General features: G+C 35.3%; 4 protein-coding genes across 4 annotated transcripts; 2 read left to right on the top strand and 2 right to left on the bottom strand.

Annotated features, from left to right (window-relative positions):
* Positions 1-147: 147 nt before the first annotated feature.
* Positions 148-4,233, bottom strand: LOC130662838 (E3 ubiquitin-protein ligase TRIM71-like). The gene is made up of 4 exons (XM_057461781.1): positions 3,592-4,233; positions 2,535-3,376; positions 1,581-1,896; positions 148-1,259 (listed from the first exon to the last, which is right to left on the bottom strand). Exons 1-4 carry the CDS (start codon positions 4,202-4,204, stop codon positions 733-735), a joined length of 2,298 nt encoding a protein of 765 aa, XP_057317764.1. The 5' UTR covers positions 4,205-4,233; the 3' UTR covers positions 148-732.
* Positions 4,234-4,935: 702 nt separating this feature from the next.
* On the top strand, positions 4,936-11,399 carry LOC130612808 (E3 ubiquitin-protein ligase TRIM71-like). The gene is made up of 10 exons (XM_057434159.1): positions 4,936-5,311; positions 6,020-6,356; positions 6,443-6,508; positions 6,615-6,829; positions 7,099-7,216; positions 7,411-7,632; positions 8,050-8,203; positions 8,836-9,182; positions 9,452-9,592; positions 10,657-11,399. Exons 1-10 carry the CDS (start codon positions 5,181-5,183, stop codon positions 11,218-11,220), a joined length of 2,295 nt encoding a protein of 764 aa, XP_057290142.1. The 5' UTR covers positions 4,936-5,180; the 3' UTR covers positions 11,221-11,399.
* Positions 11,400-12,954: 1,555 nt separating this feature from the next.
* Positions 12,955-19,419, top strand: LOC130662852 (uncharacterized). Its single transcript, XM_057461793.1, has 8 exons — positions 12,955-14,220; positions 14,581-14,981; positions 15,273-15,643; positions 16,146-16,279; positions 16,385-16,415; positions 17,109-17,283; positions 17,974-18,119; positions 19,004-19,419. The coding sequence occupies exons 1-8, from the start codon at positions 14,082-14,084 to the stop codon at positions 19,299-19,301; spliced, it is 1,695 nt and encodes a 564-aa protein (XP_057317776.1). The 5' UTR covers positions 12,955-14,081; the 3' UTR covers positions 19,302-19,419.
* A 385-nt stretch (positions 19,420-19,804) lies between these two features.
* LOC130662836 (uncharacterized) lies at positions 19,805-26,688 on the bottom strand. Its single transcript, XM_057461778.1, has 20 exons — positions 26,645-26,688; positions 26,426-26,552; positions 26,026-26,319; positions 25,682-25,918; positions 25,299-25,592; positions 24,955-25,191; positions 24,572-24,865; positions 24,228-24,464; positions 23,845-24,138; positions 23,501-23,737; positions 23,118-23,411; positions 22,774-23,010; positions 22,391-22,684; positions 22,047-22,283; positions 21,664-21,957; positions 21,320-21,556; positions 20,937-21,230; positions 20,593-20,829; positions 20,210-20,503; positions 19,805-20,102 (listed from the first exon to the last, which is right to left on the bottom strand). Exons 2-20 carry the CDS (start codon positions 26,550-26,552, stop codon positions 19,882-19,884), a joined length of 4,890 nt encoding a protein of 1,629 aa, XP_057317761.1. The 5' UTR covers positions 26,645-26,688; the 3' UTR covers positions 19,805-19,881.
* Between the last annotated feature and the right edge of the window lie 232 nt (positions 26,689-26,920).

Raw genomic sequence — 26,920 nt, 5'->3', positions numbered from 1 at the left:
GGGCGCTGGGACAAGATTGCAGCGGGTTCAAAAATAGGGTTTTATTTTTCTTTTAAAAAGCATTTCTCACCATTGAGACGAAGCATATTATTTCTAAATACTGGTAAGAGCCAACTACGCCATGAGTTTATTGACAACAGGATTGAAAATGACAAGGCTGTCTAGAGGCTTTTAGTTTTTGGACCCTAAGTCAGAGGTAGAGTAAGTTGACATAGCGTCAGCAATACCCATATCGTGACTGCCAAGTAATGGTGCAATTCGCAGACGAATTAATTAGAAAATAAGTAGAAGGTTTACCCATGAAACTTACTTATATATCTCCATGCCCTATTTTCTGGATTTGCAATTTTAAATCTATTTATCTTTTATGTTAATCGATCGTGACATATCGAAATTGTTTTATCTAAACCATCAAATTTACCATAATGCTAACTGTTTTTTGGATTGCTACAATCCGAACACTTTTTGCGATGTCCAAAACGGCAAACTTGAAAGCCCGCTTCTTAAATCCAACCTAGTTCCCAGGTTTTTTTACCTTTTTAAGTGCTAGCAGTCATTAGGCAACAAACCCTGGGGGCAAGGATATTCTTAATTCATGGATCAAATCCGGGGAGGAATGGTTCAGTTTCTTTTGTAACGTTTTAAATCGTTTCTTAATTAAAGAATAACTATGTTACAAGAGTAAATAGGTTGAGTGGTTCCATAATATGGAATACTTTATGAATATGTACATTAAAATATCTGCACTCTGTGGTTATATCTGTCTACAACCGCAACATGTCCCTCATCTGTTAAACAAACACCTGAGGGATGCTTAAACTGAGTGTCTTTATTACCTTCTGTTCCAAATTGTCCAAAATATTTTAAATCTGGTGTTAAAATTTGAATTCTATGATTATGAAAATCACCGACGATAACGTAACCTTCACGATCTACAGCAATACCGGATGGTCTATTAAACTCACCTGATCCGGTACCTTTCACTCCCACTTCTTTTACAAATATTCCACCATTGTCAACACAAATTAACCGGTTGTTTCCAGCATCTGCAACCACATATGAATTATCCTCTGTAACTGCCAAATGCGTGGGCGAATCTAATTGGCCAGGATCGCTACCTCGAGAGCCAATAGCAAGAATTGGTTTCCCATCCACGGTAAAAACTTGTAACCGGTGATTATCACGCTCAGCGACAACAACGTAACCGTTTCTATCGATAGCTACTCCGGCTGGATGGTATAATTGACCAACGCCACTGCCTAGAAATAAAAATAAATAAAATAATGGAATATTCCAAACATGTACTATAAAACTAACATAAACCTGTATGAGCAGGTACTCAGTAAGAATTAATGTAAAGTGTCCGCTATATACTGGTTATTGTAAAAGTTTCACCATAATTCAACCAGTTCCAAAAATTGAAACTACACGACGTTTGATGAAAATTTGAAGCGTGAAACTGACATTTTAAACCTTAATTCCAAGGTCTATAGCGCTTTGCTACTTATATATAAAACGCTACGGGCCTGGGCTTGAAGTTGACTATTACATACAATAATTTATGATGACTTTTACTCTACCTTTTGTGCCAAACTTTGCCAAGAACGTTCCGTCGGCACTAAACACTTGAATTCGATGATTCTCCCAATCAGCGACGAAAACGATACCACTTTGATCAACAGCAATCCCAGTTGGTCCTGTAAACTGTCCATCTTTTGTTCCCTTTGATCCGAATTCAGTTATGAATGCACCAAACTTATCATATGCTTGCACTCTATGATTTCCATGATCAGTGACGTATAGATGGCCATCTTTATTGACAGCCACACCCCATGGTTGTTTCAGTTCTGAAGGTTTGCTACCGTACGATCCAAACGTTAGGAAGGGACTCTCAATCTATAACAGATATGTAAGAACGATTTTAAACAATTTTGTGGTTCTATTTGTTGATTCATTGATGAGGAATACTTATTATATGGGATAATATTTTTTAATTTGAACTTCACGATTTTTAATATACAAGTCTAGTCGAGCCAAACTTTAATAGTTTTGTAAAAGATTTCTCATGCGGTTTTAACTAATTTTGTTTTGATAAAGTTGGAGAAAAGATCTTAACCGAATAAAACATTTTTGCAATGTATTATATATCAGACTTTAAATCTCTGTTAGTCTCTAATGATCTGTTAGACTCTAAGGATCTGTCAGGTGATTTACCATATAAAGAGAAATGGAAGAATATAAATGGCGGAATGTAAAAAATAAAATGAAGAAGAGTATTAACGTGACATAAGCCTCAAGTTAATTCAAGTTGTTTAATGACGAGCGAACTAAAACTAGAGTAGCTGTTATAGAACTGTCGTCTTCGTACTTGAAGCAGAAAAGAAGTCTTGTAATTAATCTTACTCCAACGTTTTTTTCTTATTTTGTTGTTGCTAGGAACAAGGTTTGTTAGTGATAATTAAAACCAATTAAAACTTAACTTTAATATGATCCTGCAAAGAAAAAAGTAGTTACAAAGCGGGTCATAAACTTACTTTCAGGTAATCAATGCCATCGTAAACTCTCACCACAAAATGATTGTTTGGAAAATTTCTTCCTCTTATCTTTACCGTCACATCGTGTTTACCTTTAGTGACGGGTGTATAACGCACGACAAACGTGCCGTCGTTGTTATTATGTAATTTATTGTTAACGTAAAAGCCTTCAGGAGCCTGGACCTTAATGCGTATCGATTCGTCGTGCGCATGCTCAATGCAAGGATCTCCGTTATGGTCAAACACTTCCATTACAAAAAAAGTTTCAATCCCAACTTTTCCGGTGTTAAGACCAGGTCCATAGAGGCGCGTTTTTGACAGAAATACCGTGGATGTGGATATTTTCCCCAAATTCTCAGCGATGTTTTTAACGTTGTCTGTATCATAAACATGATCAATGACGTCATTATCATCTGGCTCTTTGTAATCCAGATTTTCTAAATTTAATTTTGTCAGTCTCATTTTCATGACATCAAGCAATTCAAATATTTCAGCCTCGCTACCATGTTTGAATGCATAATTAACAAATTCCGTAGCCGACTTGTTTTTCATTAATCGTAGTTGTAAGTCTTTCTGTTGATCGTGGAGAATTCGGCTTTTTCGCTTGTAAATGCTGTCAATAGTTCCTAAAAGCTCTTGGCATCTAAATTCTATAGCTCGAATGCACTGTTCTCCACAGTTTTTTATGGCTTGTTTCGTAGCAACAGTCCGCGCGTGCAATCTAGCTGCCATGTCTTGAACTTCATCGACGGCCCGTTCGACTGGCGGAACCTTTTGTTTTTCATTTTCTTCAAGTAACTTCAGAATGGTAGGTTTCTGAGACTCCAAAGCTTCGGTCAATCCTGTCAACGTAATTAGAAACAGAAAGGTAATTTTGCTGCAATTTTTTTTTTAGAAAAACTTTTTACATAAAAAAACTTTGATTCTGTCCAATTGAGAGATTTTGCATAGCATCAGAAGTTGTGCAAGTTCAAAACAACTAGTCTTGAAAAAGGGTGAAAAAAAGAAAAATTAAACTTGTTTGGTTACGCTGTCTGTATAAAATTCAAAAACTTACGTTCAAATTTATGTCCTCTGTGTTCCAGGATAGTACACTCTTTGCATATTAAATCCTGACAAACTTCGCAGTAATATGTAAAAACCTCAGGTTCATGGTCTGGACAATACACATTGCGATGAACACTACTCTTATCATATCGCAATGTGTCTAACGCGATTATTTTGTGATCCTTTGTCACGCGGATCCTGCGATGGGCAGTAACACATTTCATACAGAGAAATTCAGAGCAGTCCATGCAACGCGATATTGCGTCAGCATCATCGCTACAGCTGGTGCAAATAATGGCGTTCTCTTTGGTGCATTGTATAAGCAGGTAGTCCATAGCGTTATTTGCGAAAAAGTTGTACGGTAACATCGAAACGTCGTTTTCCGGAACTTGAGTTATTTCGGTACAATGAAAACACTTTATATACGTCTTTTCTGTATTTTCATGCTCAATCTTTGCAACGTTGTTAATAATACACTCCTCACAGAATGTGTGTAAACAATCCAGTACACGTGGGTGAAAGAACGTCCGCTTACATATACGACAGGTTAGGTCGATGTCTTTTAGTTTTGTGTGGTCATGCTCGACATTGGTGTGTGTGTTTATATCGATGTGCGCTGCCATGCTGGACACATTGTCAAAGTTAAATGGCCATTTCTAAATGAAAGAAAGTTTGACGTTATGAAAAGCGTTATGAAGAGAAATAAAACCTTTCACTGTTTTGAGTTGATACACAGGGAATTCTAATTGAAGTCACACTTTATATAATGAAAGAAAATCAACAATAATTTCTACGTACAACCTTTCACTCTGTAAGTAGTGATGTTCTTAAGAACGTTAAACAAAATAATAAATATAATATGCTGTAATAAATGTCTGTTATGTACAGGTTTGTTTGTTAACACAGTGTCTGTTACTATAGACTTACTATAAATTTCTGTCCTACCTTAGATGATATTTCCAACTTCAAAATCAATTTTTTTAACACAAGACGCGGCTTAACATTTTGAAAAAATTTTATTTTATATTTTTTTGTTTCGCTTGATTGCATCTAATTAATCAAATCACGCTCAGTGATTTTCACCGAACATGCTGAGAAAAGGTTTATCAGAACATTTCAACTCAACGAATAAAATCATGCGCAAAGCGAAATATTTAGAAATTTTAAACCAATATCGATCCCAGGCCTTTTTATAAAGAAAGAAGTGCCAGAGAAAAAACGCGGGGAGCGAGTTGGGTTTTTAACTGATTTATTGGAGAATTTTTTCAATAAAAGCGAAACTTTTCTAGCTTTATAAAGGGTAGTAAAATTTCTTAATAATGTGGCATTCTTATTCTTCCCAAAAAATTTAAATTGGAAATTGAACCTCTTATTTATAGTAAAAATATTTTTAGAATTCTCATAATGAAAAAATTATTAACACTGTTTACTTCAACTTTCTCATGCATGCACGACTGATTTCAAAAGAGCTTTCTACTGAGCATGCGTCGTTCAAGCAATCGTTACGAGCTCTCGAAAACTTCTTCGGTTCAAAACAACGCATTCTAATAAAAGAACTATCAAATTGAATAAAACAACGAAGATTTGAAGGACGAAATAATGGCTATAGTGAGAAACGCTCGAGATATTTGTGATTTAAATTGTAGCTTGTGTGAAGAGAACTTTAAAAATCCAAAAGTACTACCATGTTTGCATTCTTTCTGTCAATCATGCCTGGACGCAACAGTAAGGTAAAAACAATACTTCAGTTTCGGTAACTAAATCAATAAAATAATCTCCTCTGTTTCAAGCAACGCGAAGATTGTTTTCTAGGGTTAGATGCTTTTTGCTTTTCATAGATATTAACTTTTAGTAACGCTATCAGGACCATCTGAAATTCTAAAAAAGAAAAGTAATACTTGTAGCGTTGCTTTATGGTCACGGAAGTATGTAACGGATACAATTACGTCCTTAGGACTCTTTTACGCCTATGATATTTGATAAACGGTTAGAGCCCTAGGTTGTAACGCATCGTTTTTTTATAGTGACGTGGATAATGTTTTAGAAGACTTTGCACCTATAACGATAGCAATATTCCGTCTGTTTGTGCATCAAAACTGAGTGGTGTTAAGAATGCACGAAATATTAATACGGAAAATAAGTTTAATGATTGAACTTCTGGGGGGTTTTTTCCAGGCTAGCGACTAGTCTGTGTTACAGTATTCGGCTTTCCATTACTAACCCTAAGATGGCAGCTGCAGATTTTGATGGGCAAAGTCCCGTACATCTTTCCTGGGTCTTTATTTCGCTCTCAGATTTGTCGCTAGCGGAAAAGAAGTGCTTTGTGCTAGCACGTTTTTTAGAAAGCAAAAATAAGCCATGGGAAAGATATTAAAAGAAAGTGTTTAGTATATTATACTTTAAAAGTCTAAGTTTTTTATAATCTGTTGTTTTAATAGGGGACAAGAACGGGTTCTGATATGTCCAACATGCAGCATTGACATTCCTATCCCCACAAAAGGTATGGACGCATTCCCAACCAACTCTTTCATCAACAATATGCTCAACATCCTTGCTGTACAAAATCCAACAAATTGCACGAATTGTGAAGACAGAGAGCTAGCTACATCAAGATGTTTAGACTGCGTTGAAAACTTGTGCCAAAATTGCGTCACAGCTCATGAAAGGATCCGGCAAACTAAGGGACATAACATCATTTCTTTTGAAGAACTACAAAACAACGCCGTGCACGATGCCATAAAATGTCCATCATTCTGTAAAGTACATGATAGAGAGGTAAGTCATTGATGCAAATCTGTGATTAGCTAATTAATTCTTTACTTAAAGCTACTTTGATATCATTACCTCAACCTTGTTCCCAGGGCTCTTTTTTCACTTTTCTTTTGGCTGACGGCACTCAAGAAAGAAGAACTTCTTTCTTGAGCGCCGTAAGCCATAAAAAAGTGAAAAGAGCCCTGGGAACGAGGTTGATCATTGTCTGCCTCTTTATAATTCAAAAAAGTGTTAAAACATAAATTGATTATTCTTCTCTAGATGCTCAAGTATTTCTGCGAATCTTGCGACGACGCCATTTGTCGAGACTGCGCGATATACGAACATCGCGAGCATCACTATCTAGATTTAAAGGAAGCAGTCAAGTCACACAGAGAAGGTGTCACTAACTTGTTGGACAACAGCAAACGGAAAATTCCTGTCATAAAACTTGCTCTGAAGGAAATTACAGAAGTTGCAGAAAGTTTAAGAGAAAGGTAACAGCGTTTATTTGCTACAATCGTAAACATGCAGTGTAGTTATTGTGTACATATAGTAATGGCTGCAACATTGTGGTAGCTCCATCACAAACAATTTCGCGATGTTTCTATAATAATAGCCGTATTTCAGTGTGTTCATAATGCTTGCAAACAACTTCATTCCAGGTGCCCACAAATTAAAAAATTTGCTGACCAGCAAACCCGTGGATTTTTCACTGGTTATTGACTACTCTTACATAATATCATTAAATGATTATATTTTGTAGAAAAAATTCGGTTGCTAACGTCATCAATGAGACTGTTGACTGCCATGTGAAAAAACTAGAGGAGAAGCGAGTTGAATTGTTGGACCGTTTGCAACATACTTTCATTGAAAAAGAAGCTGTAAGTCGATATAAAGATATGAAAATAAATTATATATAGCAATAATAATGAATTATATCAAGTCGCATTTCCCATCTTCTTTTTAGCTGGTTACTTTTATAGCTACAGCTTTACAGCTTAAGACATTAAGTCCCGGAAACGAGGTTGGTGCTTTTCAGTTCTGAAATTATTAACTAGAGTTTCTGACTTTTCAGGTATTGAAAGAACAACATCTAAGTCTTGAAATGGATTTAAACAACCTGCTGACTGGTAGTGAATTTGTTGAATTCATGATGCGGTATGGAAACGAGGCTGAGATTATGATGGTAAAAAAACTCATGGTATCGAGGCTGACTGAACTAAATAATAGTCAACCACAGTTAGAACCAGAAGAAAATGATATCGTCGAGTTCTTCTCACAAGATGAGGCTTTAAAGGTAAAATTATAATTATTTACTTATTTTTTTTTATCAGCTGCAACCTCGCCCCGGTTAGGTTTGTTTGTATTGGAACAGACAACAAGTTCTGGGGATGGAGTTTTATTAGATGGTGTTCTGTAAAAAAAAGTTATGTGTCTTACCCAGCTTGCACATGATGTTTAAGCTTTAATTAAGAAAGAAACAGTTAGACTTTCGCACTAATGCTACAAATAACATACAAAATGCTGTCATGTCTATTAGAAGGGTAAGAACACGTAAATTAACCGAAAAATATTGGTCTTTCCATTACTGGAAAATCCTGAAAAGAATATAAGCCTGGGCGCACAAAGTATCACAGACTAGACGCGCTTCCTTAACGGATCTGTGATTTATTTATTATAAAAATAATTTTTTCAATTTTTAATTCAATTGCAGAGCGTTATTCAGAAGTTTGGAATCCTAAGTACCAGTGATACATTCCCGCCATTATGTGTCGCAGTTGGAACAGGAGTGACGGCAGCCAAATTGAATCATTACACTGAATTTACGTTGATGGCAAAAGATAGATTTGATAATCCAATAGGTCGAGGTGAGAGCTTAAATTGGAAATCATTTTGTAATTTGCGTAGCTAACACCTTCGCTGGAAATTGCGTTTTTTCCTCCTTGCGGCTGCTAGTATCAAAAATATCTAAAAATATGATCTTTAAAGCCTGGTACTCACTGTGATTTATTAAGACGTAAAATTTACAATCTCTCTAAAACCTGTTTATGTTGCTGGTTCCCTTTGAAGTCTAAAATCCAATGTTATGGTGATATTGTGGTTTACGTTTCCCTTGGGGGTTCGTTTAAGTGAGTTTTTGTGTCCGTCCCCATTTTAGTTATAATATAAAATTATAACATGGATCTAAACCCTAGAATAGCCACAGTGATTATCTAGCTTAAAGTTTGTTAAAACTGTTTGAGCCACTTTAACATTCACAAATAGAAAAATAACATCGCATACGTATGTTCAGTTTTTTTTTATAATTCCACTTTTTCTGCAGGAAAACAAAAAGAATTATGTAAAATCTGTGTTAAACACGGACGAAAAGTAAGAAAAGAAATGTCTATTTAGTTAAACATTGTTAGCAAAAGTGGCTGGCGATTTGATTCAATTCATAAGAAGTTAAAGTATTAAAAAAAAACTTTCCTCTAAGTTATGTGCGACTTGTTGTTTTTAGGTGGTGATTATGTGATCGCTAAGCTGACAGATGGAAAAGGTTTGACAACTAATGTTGACGTGAAGGACTGTCAAAATGGCTCCTACACAATTGGCTACACAGTACAAAGCAAGGAAAAGCACGCCCTCTCTGTATACGTGAGAGAAAAGCCGATACATGACAGTCCTTTCGAAGTAAATGTTATCGCTGGTATCGACTGCGAAAAAATCGGTCCCATGTTAACGCAGTTTGGATCAGGAGGTGTAATTTCAAGTGTGAAGAATAATGACAATTATGAACCGTGGGGTGTGGTATGTGACAAAGATGGAAATATTTTGGTTACTGATCATAATAATCATAAAGTCCTGGTAAGTCACGTTTTTTGGAAGTTGCAATGCTGTCTCTTTTCATTTTTCTACAGCTTGATAACATTGCTTATTCCCAGGGCATTTTCTTTGTCGTTCGGTGATAACGTTTCAGGAGCAAAGAGATAGGCAATACTGTCAGAGATAGGGAATACTGTTTCATGAAGTTTTATCCTTTGATGAACCATCTGAAACAAAATTAATCAAACGTTTAAAGTTTCCTTTCTCCTTCTAAAAGTGTCTTCTTATTAAAATTTTTGTTCTTCCCACAGACGTTTGATGTTAATGGCAAGTTACTTTCGCAATTCGGTGTACGAGGTAAGAACGATGGAGAAATGTGGTATCCTACTGGAGTTGCTGTTGATAAACAGCTCAATATATACGTTGCAGATCATGGAAACCATCGTATACAGGTAATCTTCATATTGACCCTTCAAAATGGTAATAGATTGTAGAAAGAACAGAAAGGTCGCGTTTTAAGTCCGTTTCCAACCTCCACTGTAAGAAAAATCTCTCCTAATTCGTAGCTGATTGCTCGATCCCAGTGCAGACAAAATTTAAAATTTACCTACTGTAAAAAACAAAACAAAACAAGTTGAGCTCATAATCTTTTTCTTTTTTAATCGTTGCTCTTCAACATGTAATTGCTGTTTTTGAGCATAATTACATTAACTAATTGTTGAAATTTATGTAAGATTGTCAAATTGCTAAGCTGAATGGCCAAAAACATTTTCAACCTTGTTAAATAGAATGCCTCACTCAGAGCTGGTTCATGATGTCATGCATAATTAGTGAGCTTCAAGTCTAAATTCTTAACAATCAATTAGGATAAACATATTCCTAGATGAATTTTCAAGCTCTTTTATACAGTCGACGCTCGTTATCTCGAACTCCCAAGGGACCGAAAGAAAAGTTCGAAATAGCGAAAGTTCGAGATAACGAGCGTATTTCATGAAAAGTTCGAACTCAAGGGACCGAAGAAAAAGTTCGAGATAGAGAAAGTTCGAGATAACGGAGGTTCGAGATAATGAGCGTCGACTGTAGTTAATTAATTAGTTTTTTTAGCGGGAGATAAGCTGTAAGCATTGTTTGACTTTATGTAACTATTCACAGCAGAAATAAGATGTTTAGTTAATCTAGGAGTAACATGGCTTGCTAAGTTGTTGTCTTACTTCAGAGATCCCCTTCATCTGATGAGAGTATTTATTCCGCCCAGAGTCAATTCCATAGGACATTCTTAAGTAGCAATAAATGTAGAAACGGAAACAGTTCTTTGAGTGAATTAATTATTTGTGGAAGTTCCTCCATGGTGAAAGTAATTCCAATCTCGTTTCGTGCTTTTAGGGATGTTGTACTGTGTGCGTTTGATGTGCATATCAATTTTGAATGTTACATTATTTCATGTTTTCTCTTTTAATTAAGTTAATAGCAAGACTTAAATCTGTCCAAGCAATAACAAATCTTTCTGCTTCCATAGACATACACAAAAGATGGACAGTTTATAAGAAAATTCGGAACACGAGGAACAACCGAAGGACTACTGAAAGGTCCATGTGGAATTGCAATCGATCAGGAAAACCGGTTAATTGTGGCCGACCGTGACAACCACCGAATTCAAGTGTTCGATTTAAAAGGAAATTTCCTGTTTATATTTGGAGGGTCGGGGTCTGCGGATGGCAAGTTTAATTCGCCACGTCATGTTGCCATCACAACTGAAAATCACATCTTGGTGTCAGATACAAACAATTATAGGGTTCAAAAGTTTGACCAGAACGGAAAGTTTTTGTCAAAATTCGGTACCAAAGGAGCACAAGATGGCCAGTTTTTGTGTCCGTCCGGATTGGGTACAGACAGTGAAAATAATATTGTTGTTTCAGACTTTAAAAATATCGATGCACAATTATTTAGTTCTGATGGTCAATTTATTAAGAAACTGGGTGCAACAGTCAAGCAGCTGTCAAAACCAACAGGTGTATTCATAACGAGTCATGGTAACGTTCTTGTTGCCGACAGAGGCACACATAAAATACATATGTATTAAATAACAAGTCATTCAGCAGTGAATGCTCAAACTTAGATAGATATATTCTCAGTAAAAGAAGTTTATTGGTGCTCTGGCTTATAAACGTCTAACCATCATGCCTTGCAGATGAAAATCTTTTGTATATATGTAAGAAAGATTAAAAATAAAAAAATACAATTTTATCAATCATTTCTAAATATGTTGTCAGGGTTTTATTGTTTCACAGTGGCGCTAAAACCTTTGGTGTTTAGGTGTATTTAGCTTGCAAGCAAGGTAGTAAGTCATCTGGCGTACTTGCCCCATCAATATGTCGTAAATTTGAAACCCTGAAAACGAGGCTTACCTAGTCTTATGAATCATGTGGACATTTAACATAAAGATTCTTTGAAATTCCAAACCCACATCTTCTTGTGCCCCGTCCTGATCGTGGCATTTCGAAAACCTTGTAACTATTATTGTAGTATTTTAAGTTTTTGGGATAAAACAGGAAAAAAATCTGACTTGAGTCTGAGAGCACATGCTTTTTTTTTAAAAAAAAAAGGGTTCCATTAATAAGCCCATGAACTTTTTGAACTATCATGTTATTTTAAACAAATTTATTTTGTAAGAAAAGTTATTGATAGGCAATAGCAATGGAGGTAGGTTTATCATATCATGTTTGTTTTGTAAACAGTCATATTAGCTACTCTAGGCTCCGTCTACCGTCATTCCTCTAATTATAATTAGAGAAAATAAATTATCTGGTTTTGAAAATTAAATTTCGCCCAAAAAATAAGATGAAAAATTGACCTTAAGTTGCACTGAAATAGAGGGGTTTAAGTTTTTAATTTCCTTTGTTCTTAATACTTTTTTCTTTCATCTATCTTCGTTTTTCGTTGTACTTATTTACTTCTGGTAAAGCTGCTTGCCATTTTATTAAGTAAATTTAATTCGACGTCAAAAAATAAAGAAAACATGTCCCCTAAATTATCTGGTTCACACCCTAATTTGAGGAAAAACCTACTTCATTCGCATTAAACAAAAATTAGTAAAAAGAATGTGTGTGACATTCTTTTTACTAATTTGTGTGACGGTGCCCTATTTAATAGTTGGGTCAGTGGTAATAGTACTGTATCTTTAAACATTAGAAAGATTGTTACCAGGCAATCGAAATGATGGGTGTAGGCGATAAAAATGACTTATCTATTAATTAATATTTATCACTATTATAAGCGTCAACCACAATTAATATATGCTGATCGTACAATAAGTGGTTTGTTGACTTGACCACGACAACTTGAGTTAAGAATTTAATGTTATGTTGATCATATTTTTGTTGTTTAAAAGATTAACAAAAGAAAAAAATAAAGAAAAAATAATTGAGTAAGTGCAACTTGACATTTAAAAAAAGAAGTGTCTTCCCTTACGAGAAATAACCCCAAATAGTATTTTTATTTGTCCAAAGCAATTTAAGAGGGCATTGATTTGTAGAACTATACTTTTGTTACATGGCGGTAATACAATGTCACATCTAATAGTTGTAAGAAAAGTCACGTACCATCTTTCATAGACAGAGACATCTTTCGACCTTATTAAGATTTTAGAAGGCTAAACGATTGTTAAAGCAGAGAGGCGACAAAATGGGAACCCATCACAGTTGAGTACTAATTAACAAAAATTTAACAAGAAAAAGAATTAAACCATACATTGTATTATAATTATTGACCTTTTTATAACACATAATGACGTCATCTTTTCAATAAATAAACATTGTTTTTCCACTGTGATGAAACTTGATGAAATAATGTCGTAAAAAAAATGCTTTTTCATCAAAAAAAATTCAATAAGTAACAGGGCGCGATAAGTTTGTTTTATATTCAAAGGTGACTTTTGCATAGTAGTAAGTATAAAAAAAATATAGTTGAAAATATAATATGAGATGGGATTTTTTTTTTCGAATAATGATCTTTGTTTTCTTGCATTTCTTTGTAGGCTAAGTTTTGAACACTTATTTCCACAGCGGAATTGTGTGAATGAGAATTTGCAGTGTCTCTTTTCTGTGCTTCATAGAAATAATAATCACAGACTAATAAAAGCATGCTTTCCTCAGGTTTCGCAAAAATACAGTATTAAGACTGAGTACTACTTGCAGTCAAGCCGCTTTCTTACGAAAAAGAAAAAACATACTATTTAGGAGATATGGTGTTAAGCTAGCTGTTTCGTTTATGACACATTTTTTTACTGAAGGTTTCAATAAGCAAAATTAAATAAACTAGTCGTTAGCCCGTGGAAAAATCCACGGGTTCGCCCGTCGCTAAGCTACAATTTTGCGTGACAGACAGACGGACGGACGGACGGACAGACACACGTATACGGGCATTATAATATAGATAAAACGAATTTGTTATATGTTTTTTTCTCTAATTTGATGTTATTGTAATTCTAACGATGATTATACAATGTGAAAGAACGTGCAGAGAAAAAAAACCGGGTCAAATGCGCTAAGTGACGGAAAAATTGGATAGTCAAAGGTTATTTTAAAGTTTACCGTGCTTTTAAAGAATGTCCAAAAGAATGAATAAAAATACAACGACTAATGCATTCAAAGGAAAATTCCTTTTGCTTAATGTTAAAAGGTCATTGCATATGATTGAAGTGGATGACATAAGGTATAAACTTTCTATTTAAGCAAGTAACGTATATTGAAGAGAGCATAGAAGATCTTACTTCACTAACCTTAAAAAGATCAAACGCTTTCTATGGCAAAAATTTGAGTCAATACAGAGTTTTAGAAGACAAACAAAATTAGTTTGCCAAAGGGAAAGATGATATAAAGTATAAACTTTTTAATTTAAGGAAAAAGTAACGTATATTGAAGAGAGTATAGAAGATCTTACACTATGGTGCAAAGCCGAAACAGAAGAACACACAGACCTCGAAATGGTGGCTTCAGACGAAGAAACTACATGCACAACAAATCCATGCAACAAAATGCAGAAAATGAGAAAAATAAAATCGACAATCATAACTGGAACGTTGGTAAGTGCAAATATATTTTTCTCAAAGAAAACTTAATCACAAATGTATAAAGCATCATAAAATTTAAGCTTGCTTAAATATTAAGAAAAGATAAACCATGCTGCGGTTCATTCATCCCATTTGATATTAAACAATACAACCTCGTTTCCAGGGCATTTTGCTTAGTTGACGAAGTTGATAACGACGAAAAGCATCGTTGGCCACTCCGTAATAACGGCTCAGGGACCACAAGACCCTGGGCACGAGGTTGGGGAAAATATCATCTCAGTAGATTTTCTAGTAAGGTTTCAAGTACACACGTCACCATGACAGTACGCCATCTTTGATTATAGAAATTGAGAATAATTCTGCTGTTTTTAGACACCTCTATAGCTGACAATCAAATACGAGATTTGTTCACCAAACAATCATACTTTTCTTCACACTATAATGCTCAAAACGAACTTCCTCACCGATATTTTGCTTGTCTGCACGTCCTCTTAAAAAATCGTGTCGAGATATTAGAAAATTCAAAGTCATTGTCATTGGCTGCAGCATGGGCTCGGAAAGATTATACAATGGCAGAGTACTTGCTGAAAGTTCCTGATGAAAAATTTGGTATTAAGGAAGTATTGAGAGCGGTGACCATATTGGATTCTGCGCGAAACAAAAGAGCACAGGAAAGATTACTAAAACGTTTAGGATCACAAAATTGCAAAAAGAGGGGAAAATTGATGATGTTGAAGTCTCTTATTGGATCAATCAAAGCTGACATTCCAATGGTATGTTTAATAAAAACATCAATTTTTTACGAATTTTTCAAAAAAAAAAAAAGAAAAACAGCTTAGCCGAGACGGGACGAAATTGTCTTGTGTAGAAAATCTATATAAAAACAAAGTAATTTTTGGTATAATGCTTGATAACAGCGAAATCCTGACAAACTTCTCGTTCCTACAATCGTCCTGTCCCGAGTCTCATATCTAAACAGCCACTAAGCCTGATTGTGTTTCTCGCATAAGCAAATCCAGCCTGCTCTCGAATTTTCACTTGCTGATAAAAAATATGTTTTTTAGGCTGGCTCATTAAGTGGAGCATTAATCAAACATATCAAATTATGGGTACGCACGATTCCTGTCGAACGATTAGAATTCTACGCCATGCATTTTCCCTCGGAACCATGGAAGAAACTAGCAAATGTATGCCACTTAAATCCCAAAAAAGATTTTCCACAGTGCACGTGGTTTCTGCCATTTTGTTTTGAAAAGACTACATTGCCAGAAACAATCTTGCTTTCGGGAATAGCTAATTTGAACAGCGAAAATATTAATGAGGTTATAATGAGGACAGATATTGACTACACGATTGCAAGAAAATGGGTGGGTTATTTAACAAATGAAGCGAAAAAAAGAATTGCAAGTTACAGTAAAATCGATACAGTACTATGGTAATGACAGTAGTTGTCTTTAGACCCATATCTGTTCAGTCGATTGAAGAATATAAATATTATCATGTCATGAACATGCAAGTCTATTCTAGCTACGTTTCAACATCTACAATTGTCATGCGCGGCAACTGTTGATGTCGAAACGTAGCCTAAAGTAAACTCAGTTTTTAATGAAATTATAATATTTCTATTATCATCAATTATCAACAAGACCGAAAGGCCTCAACTTTTGAAAATTTATCATTTCCAGATTTGAGAATTTTGTTTTGGGTTTACGTATAAAATAATGCTTAAATTTATCAGAATTTCCCAAAATTCCAGTATCTGCTATATTTTTGTGTTTTTATGTGAATTTTACTAACATAAAACCATAAGCTAGAATGAGTAAAATTTTAAACTAAAACGCTGAAGCTGAGCTTAACTTTATCTAGAAACAGAAGTGTTAATTTGCACAGCGGCTTTGTGTTCTGCGCATGCGTAAAACTGTTTGTATTATGTACAGGTACTTTGAAGAGCTACAATGTGACTTGGTGGAGAAGGTGTTGTACGAGCGCTTACTAAGTAACGAAGAAATCAAATTGTCGTATGGAAAGTTAGTCGAGAGAATCATTCACTTCAAAGGAAGAACTACTTTGGGTAATTCTTAGAACTTTTCACCTCTCTTATTTTCTGACCTCTATTATTCCACATTAGATTACATCTGGGATAATTCTGACTATAATATTGTAAAACTACTGACAGTGCAGGCTGATAAAAGGTTACAGAGTATGGAGTGAGTTACGATTTTTTCTTTTCTTTTTTATTACTTTCGACTTCAGACACAATATATCAACCTCGTTCCCAGGGCTTTTTGCTCTCATCGGAGCTGCGCTTATTGATAGGTCTAACGAAAAAGTAGTCTCATCGTCCGATATGCAAAAAGAGACAACAAGTCCTGTGATCGAGGCTGAAAGAAAATTTTTAAAGAACAATTTAAGCTTAAAAAAAATATTTTTTCAACTTTAAATAGGGGCGTTTATTGGAGGGAGGCATTTAATTAAAAATTAAAAAGTTTTGTATTTATGAAATATTTTTTAGTTTAGAGAGAGTCTTTGTATCTTATCAATAAGATTATGTTTTGCATCTGTTTGCCTCTTCAACATCTCATTCTGTTCACTCTCTAATGAAAGGATTTGTTTTCAAATATTGTTTTCGTGAACCAAGATTGTTTGGTCTTAAAGATCTCCTTCTGCTCTGCATTTTCTTTTTTAAATCAATGAATCTTTCTACCTTTACTATTATCATTTTTAACATTCCGGAGAGAATCGTCTATTAGAGGTTGCGATATGTAAAGGGGCGTTAATTAAATAGGGTGTTAAATGGAGGGGCCTTAATTTAAGAGGGCGTTTAAAAGAACAAGGGCGTTTATTAGACGGTTTACCGTATATATATTTAATAACTTTAATTTTTGTATTGGTTGTTTCAGATTCGAAATGGACTCCCCTGTGGTAGTGATAGGGGACAAATCAGGTTCGATGGAGGTCGCTATTCGCACTAGTACAATCATTGCTAGCTTAGTGGCTGCAGCTACAAACGCTGATCTAGTATTTTTTGATAACAAGAACGTGATTCCTTCATTTATACCGAAAAATGTAGCAGACGTAAGTAACACTTGTAAAATTGTATAAATTTAAAAAAATATTAAACTTTTATATTTTGGTCAAGAAAAAAATGCTTAAGAAGAGTCTCACTTTTTTATGTTGAGGAAGGGTTCCACCATTAGTGCTGCTAGACGGTGACACTAAAGTCACATAATTATGTGACGTTATATCTAACATCTGAAAAAAAATTTAATGAATAAATTGTTATTATAAAATATCCCTTGATTCGACTAGCCGTGCCTTTTATGATATCGTGTTTCCCTACACTCATTATTTTTTATAAGCATAAAGCTTATAAGCATACTTAAGCTCACATGCTTAAAAAATAAGCATATACTAAGCATATTTCCCTCCCTCGGAATTTTTTCCATTTCTTCCCAAATCAAGTGTAAAAAATAGTATCACACAAAGGACGAGGTTAAGTGATAGGAAACAGCATTTTTGCATGAAATAATCTTTTGAACTAAACTATGTACAAATAATTGGAACAAAATGTTTAACTCAGTCCAGCAACTAGCAAGACAGGTAAGCATACGTTAAGCATAATTTTAGGCTCAAATTGGGAAAATCTTAAGCATATTGAGCTTGAGTCCAATTTACCCGTATGCTTATAAAAATAATGAGTGTAGCTTGTACCTTGTATAAACTCCTTGAAAATTGTAGTAATCCGTAGTTTGAGTTGTTTTTTAGGTTCTGCGTTTATGTGACGAGATCAAAGCTGAGGGAGTAACCATCCCTGCTGCAAGTCTCTATCCGTACTATGAAGAGAAAAAAGTCGTAAAGACGTTTGTTGTCGTCACTGATGAAGAAGAAACAGGAGTCTGTCATGGCGATAGGTACAAATTTTTTCTGTTTATACTTTTCCAAAGTAATCGGTTGGAGATTTTCTTACTTGTCGGTTTACTTGGTGTATCTGTTAAGCTTGAGGTGGTGTTGAATTATTTGAAGACAAAGGTGATGCCTAAGTGGGTACTGTCAAAATGAAAGTTAAAATTAAGAAAGTTTAGGGAAGAAGATTTCTCATTCAAGTAAAACAAGAAACAAACGAATATCTACGTAAAGAGGGAGTTTTTTATCACTTTTCGAGATGTTACTGCGGTTCTTGAAAACTTACTTCCTGCAAAGAAATGGCTTCATATAAAAGAGCTTGAAAAGTTGTCTATGAATTTTTATTTTTTTGAAAACTCTTTCTTGGTCTGGGAGATATAAGTTAAGTTAAGTGGGAGATATAAATTAACTAATTATAAGGAATTATAATGTCATTAATTGGAGACTCAGAAACGAGTACTGGTATTAATGATAATCAGGGTAACTAAGTATTAATACTCATGTAAATATGTTCAAACTATCAAAATGGATAGGTGAAAACATGTTTACATCACAACATACCTTGATAAACTCGGAAAAGCACCGCATTATTTTTAAATCTGTCATGCAATTAATTAGCATAATTATCAAAACTTCTTAGCCAATAAATCTTGAGAACCGGTCCAGATTTTTGAAAAATAGATAAATTCGTTTTGCAGGAGTTACGCCTTGCTAACCAACAATTTCTAGGAAAGTAACCGTAGTTGTTTTTAAAAGATCACAATTTGTAGATTTTTATTATCAGACGACATATTTTTATCATTTGTCATCTGCTATAGCAGTTGGTCACCATTCTCTTTCACTCATACCATGTTTTTTTAAATGCAGTATAACAGTTGTTAATCTTCCTTAGGTTCGCACACTTATTCAAAAAATATTATGAAGAAGTTTATCCAGCACGCTTGGTATTTGTTTCATTCCTGGAACAATCCGAATCGGGAGAAATGATCACCATGTTAAAAGAACATGCACCAGATATATCACCAATGCAATTCCGGTTCAACATAAATTGTCCCGATTTGACAAAACTGGATAACGTATTTGGTTTATTATCAAGCAAAAGCGAAGGTTTTTCGAAACAAGTTAGCAACGCAGAAAATTTGTTTCGACAGAAGGATATAACGAAAGCTGTGGAAAGGTTAAAAATATAATTTTTATATATGTAGTTAAAACGCCTATCTTTTTTAATTATTTGGAAATAATTTCTTCTGCTGAGTAAATGTATTTTATGCGTTATATTATATAAGGTATCTTGATTTTACTTCGCAAGGCGTGTGCTCTCGGATCTTTGGTGTCCAGGAAAATGAAAAGGTACTAACAACCATATTGCCGGCGTGAAGGTTGGTGACGAGTTGATGTTGTGAACATCAACTTTTGCAGATTATATTTGGTTTATATTGTATCTGTGGTCACGACCTAAGCATGCCACTGTCTAATTAATACAGACCAACCTAGTTCCCAAGGTCCGTTTTCGCATATTGTTTATAACAAAGATGTCCCGAAATCACAAAATCGGAAAAGGACCCTGGGGACATGGTTTGATACAGGCTAGGCTTCGATCCTCAAAAAAATTGTCGTAAACGTTACGCTATGGTTTTTAATTTTAAAAGTTTATTTATATTTTAACAGCCACTCAAAACAAAAACACAAAGCGTTCCTTTTGAATTTTTTCCGTATTCACTTAAAAGTTACACAAGTTATAATCTTCTCCACGTGAAAATCTATGCCATTTCAATAATTCGTGGTCGATACTCCATCATCTCCACCAACAACAACCTTTACAACATCGTTAATAATCTGGATAACAATTTTCTTTCCTTCAATAACAACGACTTTGTGTACTTTTTTTAATCCTTCGACAATTTTTGGTTTGTATTTATTGATCAATTCTTTTGTTTTGGCGTCGATTTTGTCTCCAAGATCAGTAACGGCTGTTTTTACTTTGGCCCAAACTAAAAAGAAACATAACTTGTACAATGGGGTTCTAACTATAGAAACGAAAATGGGAAGAAGGACAGACGATAAATAGGTAAAAAAATGCCAATATTTCACTACTTACTGTCACCAAATGAGAGAGCACTTGGTTGAGCATCACTAATCTCAACGTAAATTTCGGAAGTCTTAATTGAAGATGGACAGATTCCACCAGATGTAGCACTTTCACCATCAGCAATAACTCGAACAATTTGTCCACACACCTCGATGATGACTTTCTTGGTACCATCAACAACCACTTTTTTGAAGTTGTTTAAGGCACCAACAATCTTTGGTTTGTACTCTTCCAAGACTTTTAATACCTTGCCTTTGATGTCGTCCTTCAGTTTTGATGCAGCGGTCTTTACTTTGTTCCAAGCTGAAGTATAATATCCAGTTCGTTCAGAGTCCAATTTACAAAGCAGTGAATAATGCACAATTGTGATAGATAAATATAAGCATGCTTACTGTCAGAAATACCCCTCTTGACAACAGTAGTCGACGCCCCATCATCTCCACCAACAACAACCTTTACAACATCGTTAATAATCTGGATGACGATTTTCTTTCCTTCAATAACGACGACTTTGTGTACTTTTTTTAATCCTTCGACAATTTGTGGTTTGTATTTATTGATCAATTCTTTTGTTTTGGCGTCGATTTTGTCTCCAAGATCAGTAACGGCTGTTTTTACTTTGGCCCAAACTAAAAAGAAACATAACTTGTACAATGGGGTTCTAACTATAGAAACGAAAATGGGATGAAGGATAGGCAATAAGTAGGTAAAAATTTGCCTTTATTTCACTACTTACTGTCACCAAAGGAGAGAGCGCTTGGTTGAGCATCACTAATCTCAACGTAAATTTCTGAAGTCTTAACTGAAGATGGACAGATGCCACCAGATGTAGCACTTTCACCATCAGCAATAACTCGAACAATTTGTCCACACACCTCAATGATGACTTTCTTGGTACCATCAACAACCACTTTTTTGAAGTTGTTTAAGGCACCAACAATCTTTGGTTTGTACTCTTCCAAGACTTTTAATACCTTGCCTTTGATGTCGTCCTTCAGTTTTGATGCAGCGGTCTTTACTTTGTTCCAAGCTGAAGTATAATATCCAGTTCGTTCAGAGTCCAATTTACAAAGCAATGAATAATGCACAATTGTGATAGATAAATATAAGCATGCTTACTGTCAGAAATACCCCTCTTGACAACAGTAGTCGACGCCCCATCATCTCCACCAACAACAACCTTTACAACATCGTTAATAATCTGGATGACGATTTTCTTTCCTTCAATAACGACGACTTTGTGTACTTTTTTTAATCCTTCGACAATTTGTGGTTTGTATTTATTGATCAATTCTTTTGTTTTGGCGTCGATTTTGTCTCCAAGATCAGTAACGGCTGTTTTTACTTTGGCCCAAACTAAAAAGAAACATAACTTGTACAATGGGGTTCTAACTATAGAAACGAAAATGGGATGAAGGATAGGCAATAAGTAGGTAAAAATTTGCCTTTATTTCACTACTTACTGTCACCAAAGGAGAGAGCGCTTGGTTGAGCATCACTAATCTCAACGTAAATTTCTGAAGTCTTAACTGAAGATGGACAGATGCCACCAGATGTAGCACTTTCACCATCAGCAATAACTCGAACAATTTGTCCACACACCTCAATGATGACTTTCTTGGTACCATCAACAACCACTTTTTTGAAGTTGTTTAAGGCACCAACAATCTTTGGTTTGTACTCTTCCAAGACTTTTAATACCTTGCCTTTGATGTCGTCCTTCAGTTTTGATGCAGCGGTCTTTACTTTGTTCCAAGCTGAAGTATAATATCCAGTTCGTTCAGAGTCCAATTTACAAAGCAATGAATAATGCACAATTGTGATAGATAAATATAAGCATGCTTACTGTCAGAAATACCCCTCTTGACAACAGTAGTCGACGCCCCATCATCTCCACCAACAACAACCTTTACAACATCGTTAATAATCTGGATGACGATTTTCTTTCCTTCAATAACGACGACTTTGTGTACTTTTTTTAATCCTTCGACAATTTGTGGTTTGTATTTATTGATCAATTCTTTTGTTTTGGCGTCGATTTTGTCTCCAAGATCAGTAACGGCTGTTTTTACTTTGGCCCAAACTAAAAAGAAACATAACTTGTACAATGGGGTTCTAACTATAGAAACGAAAATGGGATGAAGGATAGGCAATAAGTAGGTAAAAATTTGCCTTTATTTCACTACTTACTGTCACCAAAGGAGAAAGCGCTTGGTTGAGCATCACTAATCTCAACGTAAATTTCTGAAGTCTTAACTGAAGATGGACAGATGCCACCAGATGTAGCACTTTCACCATCAGCAATAACTCGAACAATTTGTCCACACACCTCAATGATGACTTTCTTGGTACCATCAACAACCACTTTTTTGAAGTTGTTTAAGGCACCAACAATCTTTGGTTTGTACTCTTCCAAGACTTTTAATACCTTGCCTTTGATGTCGTCCTTCAGTTTTGATGCAGCGGTCTTTACTTTGTTCCAAGCTGAAGTATAATATCCAGTTCGTTCAGAGTCCAATTTACAAAGCAGTGAATAATGCACAATTGTGATAGATAAATATAAGCATGCTTACTGTCAGAAATACCCCTCTTGACAACAGTAGTCGACGCCCCATCATCTCCACCAACAACAACCTTTACAACATCGTTAATAATCTGGATGACGATTTTCTTTCCTTCAATAACGACGACTTTGTGTACTTTTTTTAATCCTTCGACAATTTGTGGTTTGTATTTATTGATCAATTCTTTTGTTTTGGCGTCGATTTTGTCTCCAAGATCAGTAACGGCTGTTTTTACTTTGGCCCAAACTAAAAACAAACATAACTTGTACAATGGGGTTCTAACTATAGAAACGAAAATGGGATGAAGGATAGGCAATAAGTAGGTAAAAATTTGCCTTTATTTCACTACTTACTGTCACCAAAGGAGAGAGCGCTTGGTTGAGCATCACTAATCTCAACGTAAATTTCTGAAGTCTTAACTGAAGATGGACAGATGCCACCAGATGTAGCACTTTCACCATCAGCAATAACTCGAACAATTTGTCCACACACCTCAATGATGACTTTCTTGGTACCATCAACAACCACTTTTTTGAAGTTGTTTAAGGCACCAACAATCTTTGGTTTGTACTCTTCCAAGACTTTTAATACCTTGCCTTTGATGTCGTCCTTCAGTTTTGATGCAGCGGTCTTTACTTTGTTCCAAGCTGAAGTATAATATCCAGTTCGTTCAGAGTCCAATTTACAAAGCAGTGAATAATGCACAATTGTGATAGATAAATATAAGCATGCTTACTGTCAGAAATACCCCTCTTGACAACAGTAGTCGACGCCCCATCATCTCCACCAACAACAACCTTTACAACATCGTTAATAATCTGGATGACGATTTTCTTTCCTTCAATAACGACGACTTTGTGTACTTTTTTTAATCCTTCGACAATTTGTGGTTTGTATTTATTGATCAATTCTTTTGTTTTGGCGTCGATTTTGTCTCCAAGATCAGTAACGGCTGTTTTTACTTTGGCCCAAACTAAAAAGAAACATAACTTGTACAATGGGGTTCTAACTATAGAAACGAAAATGGGATGAAGGATAGGCAATAAGTAGGTAAAAATTTGCCTTTATTTCACTACTTACTGTCACCAAAGGAGAGAGCGCTTGGTTGAGCATCACTAATCTCAACGTAAATTTCTGAAGTCTTAACTGAAGATGGACAGATGCCACCAGATGTAGCACTTTCACCATCAGCAATAACTCGAACAATTTGTCCACACACCTCAATGATGACTTTCTTGGTACCATCAACAACCACTTTTTTGAAGTTGTTTAAGGCACCAACAATCTTTGGTTTGTACTCTTCCAAGACTTTTAATACCTTGCCTTTGATGTCGTCCTTCAGTTTTGATGCAGCGGTCTTTACTTTGTTCCAAGCTGAAGTATAATATCCAGTTCGTTCAGAGTCCAATTTACAAAGCAATGAATAATGCACAATTGTGATAGATAAATATAAGCATGCTTACTGTCAGAAATACCCCTCTTGACAACAGTAGTCGACGCCCCATCATCTCCACCAACAACAACCTTTACAACATCGTTAATAATCTGGATGACGATTTTCTTTCCTTCAATAACGACGACTTTGTGTACTTTTTTTAATCCTTCGACAATTTGTGGTTTGTATTTATTGATCAATTCTTTTGTTTTGGCGTCGATTTTGTCTCCAAGATCAGTAACGGCTGTTTTTACTTTGGCCCAAACTAAAAAGAAACATAACTTGTACAATGGGGTTCTAACTATAGAAACGAAAATGGGATGAAGGATAGGCAATAAGTAGGTAAAAATTTGCCTTTATTTCACTACTTACTGTCACCAAAGGAGAGAGCGCTTGGTTGAGCATCACTAATCTCAACGTAAATTTCTGAAGTCTTAACTGAAGATGGACAGATGCCACCAGATGTAGCACTTTCACCATCAGCAATAACTCGAACAATTTGTCCACACACCTCAATGATGACTTTCTTGGTACCATCAACAACCACTTTTTTGAAGTTGTTTAAGGCACCAACAATCTTTGGTTTGTACTCTTCCAAGACTTTTAATACCTTGCCTTTGATGTCGTCCTTCAGTTTTGATGCAGCGGTCTTTACTTTGTTCCAAGCTGAAGTATAATATCCAGTTCGTTCAGAGTCCAATTTACAAAGCAATGAATAATGCACAATTGTGATAGATAAATATAAGCATGCTTACTGTCAGAAATACCCCTCTTGACAACAGTAGTCGACGCCCCATCATCTCCACCAACAACAACCTTTACAACATCGTTAATAATCTGGATGACGATTTTCTTTCCTTCAATAACGACGACTTTGTGTACTTTTTTTAATCCTTCGACAATTTGTGGTTTGTATTTATTGATCAATTCTTTTGTTTTGGCGTCGATTTTGTCTCCAAGATCAGTAACGGCTGTTTTTACTTTGGCCCAAACTAAAAAGAAACATAACTTGTACAATGGGGTTCTAACTATAGAAACGAAAATGGGATGAAGGATAGGCAATAAGTAGGTAAAAATTTGCCTTTATTTCACTACTTACTGTCACCAAAGGAGAAAGCGCTTGGTTGAGCATCACTAATCTCAACGTAAATTTCTGAAGTCTTAACTGAAGATGGACAGATGCCACCAGATGTAGCACTTTCACCATCAGCAATAACTCGAACAATTTGTCCACACACCTCAATGATGACTTTCTTGGTACCATCAACAACCACTTTTTTGAAGTTGTTTAAGGCACCAACAATCTTTGGTTTGTACTCTTCCAAGACTTTTAATACCTTGCCTTTGATGTCGTCCTTCAGTTTTGATGCAGCGGTCTTTACTTTGTTCCAAGCTGAAGTATAATATCCAGTTCGTTCAGAGTCCAATTTACAAAGCAGTGAATAATGCACAATTGTGATAGATAAATATAAGCATGCTTACTGTCAGAAATACCCCTCTTGACAACAGTAGTCGACGCCCCATCATCTCCACCAACAACAACCTTTACAACATCGTTAATAATCTGGATGACGATTTTCTTTCCTTCAATAACGACGACTTTGTGTACTTTTTTTAATCCTTCGACAATTTGTGGTTTGTATTTATTGATCAATTCTTTTGTTTTGGCGTCGATTTTGTCTCCAAGATCAGTAACGGCTGTTTTTACTTTGGCCCAAACTAAAAACAAACATAACTTGTACAATGGGGTTCTAACTATAGAAACGAAAATGGGATGAAGGATAGGCAATAAGTAGGTAAAAATTTGCCTTTATTTCACTACTTACTGTCACCAAAGGAGAGAGCGCTTGGTTGAGCATCACTAATCTCAGCGTAAATTTCTGAAGCCTTAACTGAAGATGGACAGATGCCACCAGATGTAGCACTTTCACCATCAGCAATAACTCGAACAATTTGTCCACACACCTCAATGATGACTTTCTTGGTACCATCAACAACCACTTTTTTGAAGTTGTTTAAGGCACCAACAATCTTTGGTTTGTACTCTTCCAAGACTTTTAATACCTTGCCTTTGATGTCGTCCTTCAGTTTTGATGCAGCGGTCTTTACTTTGTTCCAAACTGAAATGGGAAAAATTTGTTAGAAGTGAAAAATTTAGATTTGGAAGAAGTTAAGACATTATTATAGAAGTATGATAAAAGTGGAAATTCAAGAAAAAAATCATACAATCTGTAAGGGCGCGTTTTTCTTCAAAATTTTCGATAAATCCTTCTTCATCTTGGCGATTGATTGAGTACGATGAGATGGTGCTTGTGATTGCCAACAAGACAACGAATGCTAATGCAAACTTCATCTAAACAAGAAAAGTCATTTTTTATTCATTTCGAATATTAAGAAAAAAAGAACATTCACAAGTCACAAGTCATTTTGTAAAGATGTTCTTACCTTGAGAGATTGTCAGTGCTCGACGAGTGTCCAAGTGATTTTTCTGGCGATATCTTGAACATTTATGCATTTTCACAGCTGTAGTGTTTACACAGTTGACTGACGCATAAGTATCTTTGAAAGGTTAAGCCACACCTCAAATACACAAAAAATTGATCGCAGTGAATCGCAATGTCATCAAAATTCATAATAATCTCAATTTTTTCAAATTCACTGAAATGACATTCTCAACTCTACTGTGAATTTCTTCAGTGAACTACTACGCATTCAATAATT

Source organism: Hydractinia symbiolongicarpus, chromosome 10, assembly GCF_029227915.1.
Source record: "Hydractinia symbiolongicarpus strain clone_291-10 chromosome 10, HSymV2.1, whole genome shotgun sequence".
NCBI lineage: Eukaryota > Metazoa > Cnidaria > Hydrozoa > Anthoathecata > Hydractiniidae > Hydractinia > Hydractinia symbiolongicarpus.
The sequence above is the reverse complement of the archived record's forward strand: the minus strand, read 5'-3'. Positions and strand labels throughout refer to the sequence as shown.

Excerpts from the sequence above, each read along its gene's own strand:
- LOC130612808 (XM_057434159.1), top strand. The coding sequence starts at position 5,181 with ATGGCTATAGTGAGAAACGCTCGAGATATTTGTGATTTAAATTGTAGC. Across the intron at positions 7,217-7,410 it reads CTTTCATTGAAAAAGAAGCT|GTATTGAAAGAACAACATCT; the intron begins GTAAGTCGATAT and ends CTGACTTTTCAG. Across the intron at positions 7,633-8,049 it reads CACAAGATGAGGCTTTAAAG|AGCGTTATTCAGAAGTTTGG; the intron begins GTAAAATTATAA and ends ATTCAATTGCAG.
- LOC130662836 (XM_057461778.1), bottom strand. The coding sequence starts at position 26,552 with ATGAAGTTTGCATTAGCATTCGTTGTCTTGTTGGCAATCACAAGCACC. Across the intron at positions 24,139-24,227 it reads CAAGAGGGGTATTTCTGACA|CTTGGAACAAAGTAAAGACC; the intron begins GTAAGCATGCTT and ends ATTATACTTCAG. Across the intron at positions 21,958-22,046 it reads CAAGAGGGGTATTTCTGACA|CTTGGAACAAAGTAAAGACC; the intron begins GTAAGCATGCTT and ends ATTATACTTCAG.
- LOC130662838 (XM_057461781.1), bottom strand. The coding sequence starts at position 4,204 with ATGGCAGCGCACATCGATATAAACACACACACCAATGTCGAGCATGAC. Across the intron at positions 3,377-3,591 it reads CAGAGGACATAAATTTGAAC|GATTGACCGAAGCTTTGGAG; the intron begins GTAAGTTTTTGA and ends TTACGTTGACAG. Across the intron at positions 1,897-2,534 it reads ATGGCATTGATTACCTGAAA|ATTGAGAGTCCCTTCCTAAC; the intron begins GTAAGTTTATGA and ends TATCTGTTATAG.
- LOC130662852 (XM_057461793.1), top strand. The coding sequence starts at position 14,082 with ATGGTGCAAAGCCGAAACAGAAGAACACACAGACCTCGAAATGGTGGC. Across the intron at positions 14,221-14,580 it reads CAATCATAACTGGAACGTTG|ACACCTCTATAGCTGACAAT; the intron begins GTAAGTGCAAAT and ends TGCTGTTTTTAG. Across the intron at positions 17,284-17,973 it reads TACCGAAAAATGTAGCAGAC|GTTCTGCGTTTATGTGACGA; the intron begins GTAAGTAACACT and ends GTTGTTTTTTAG.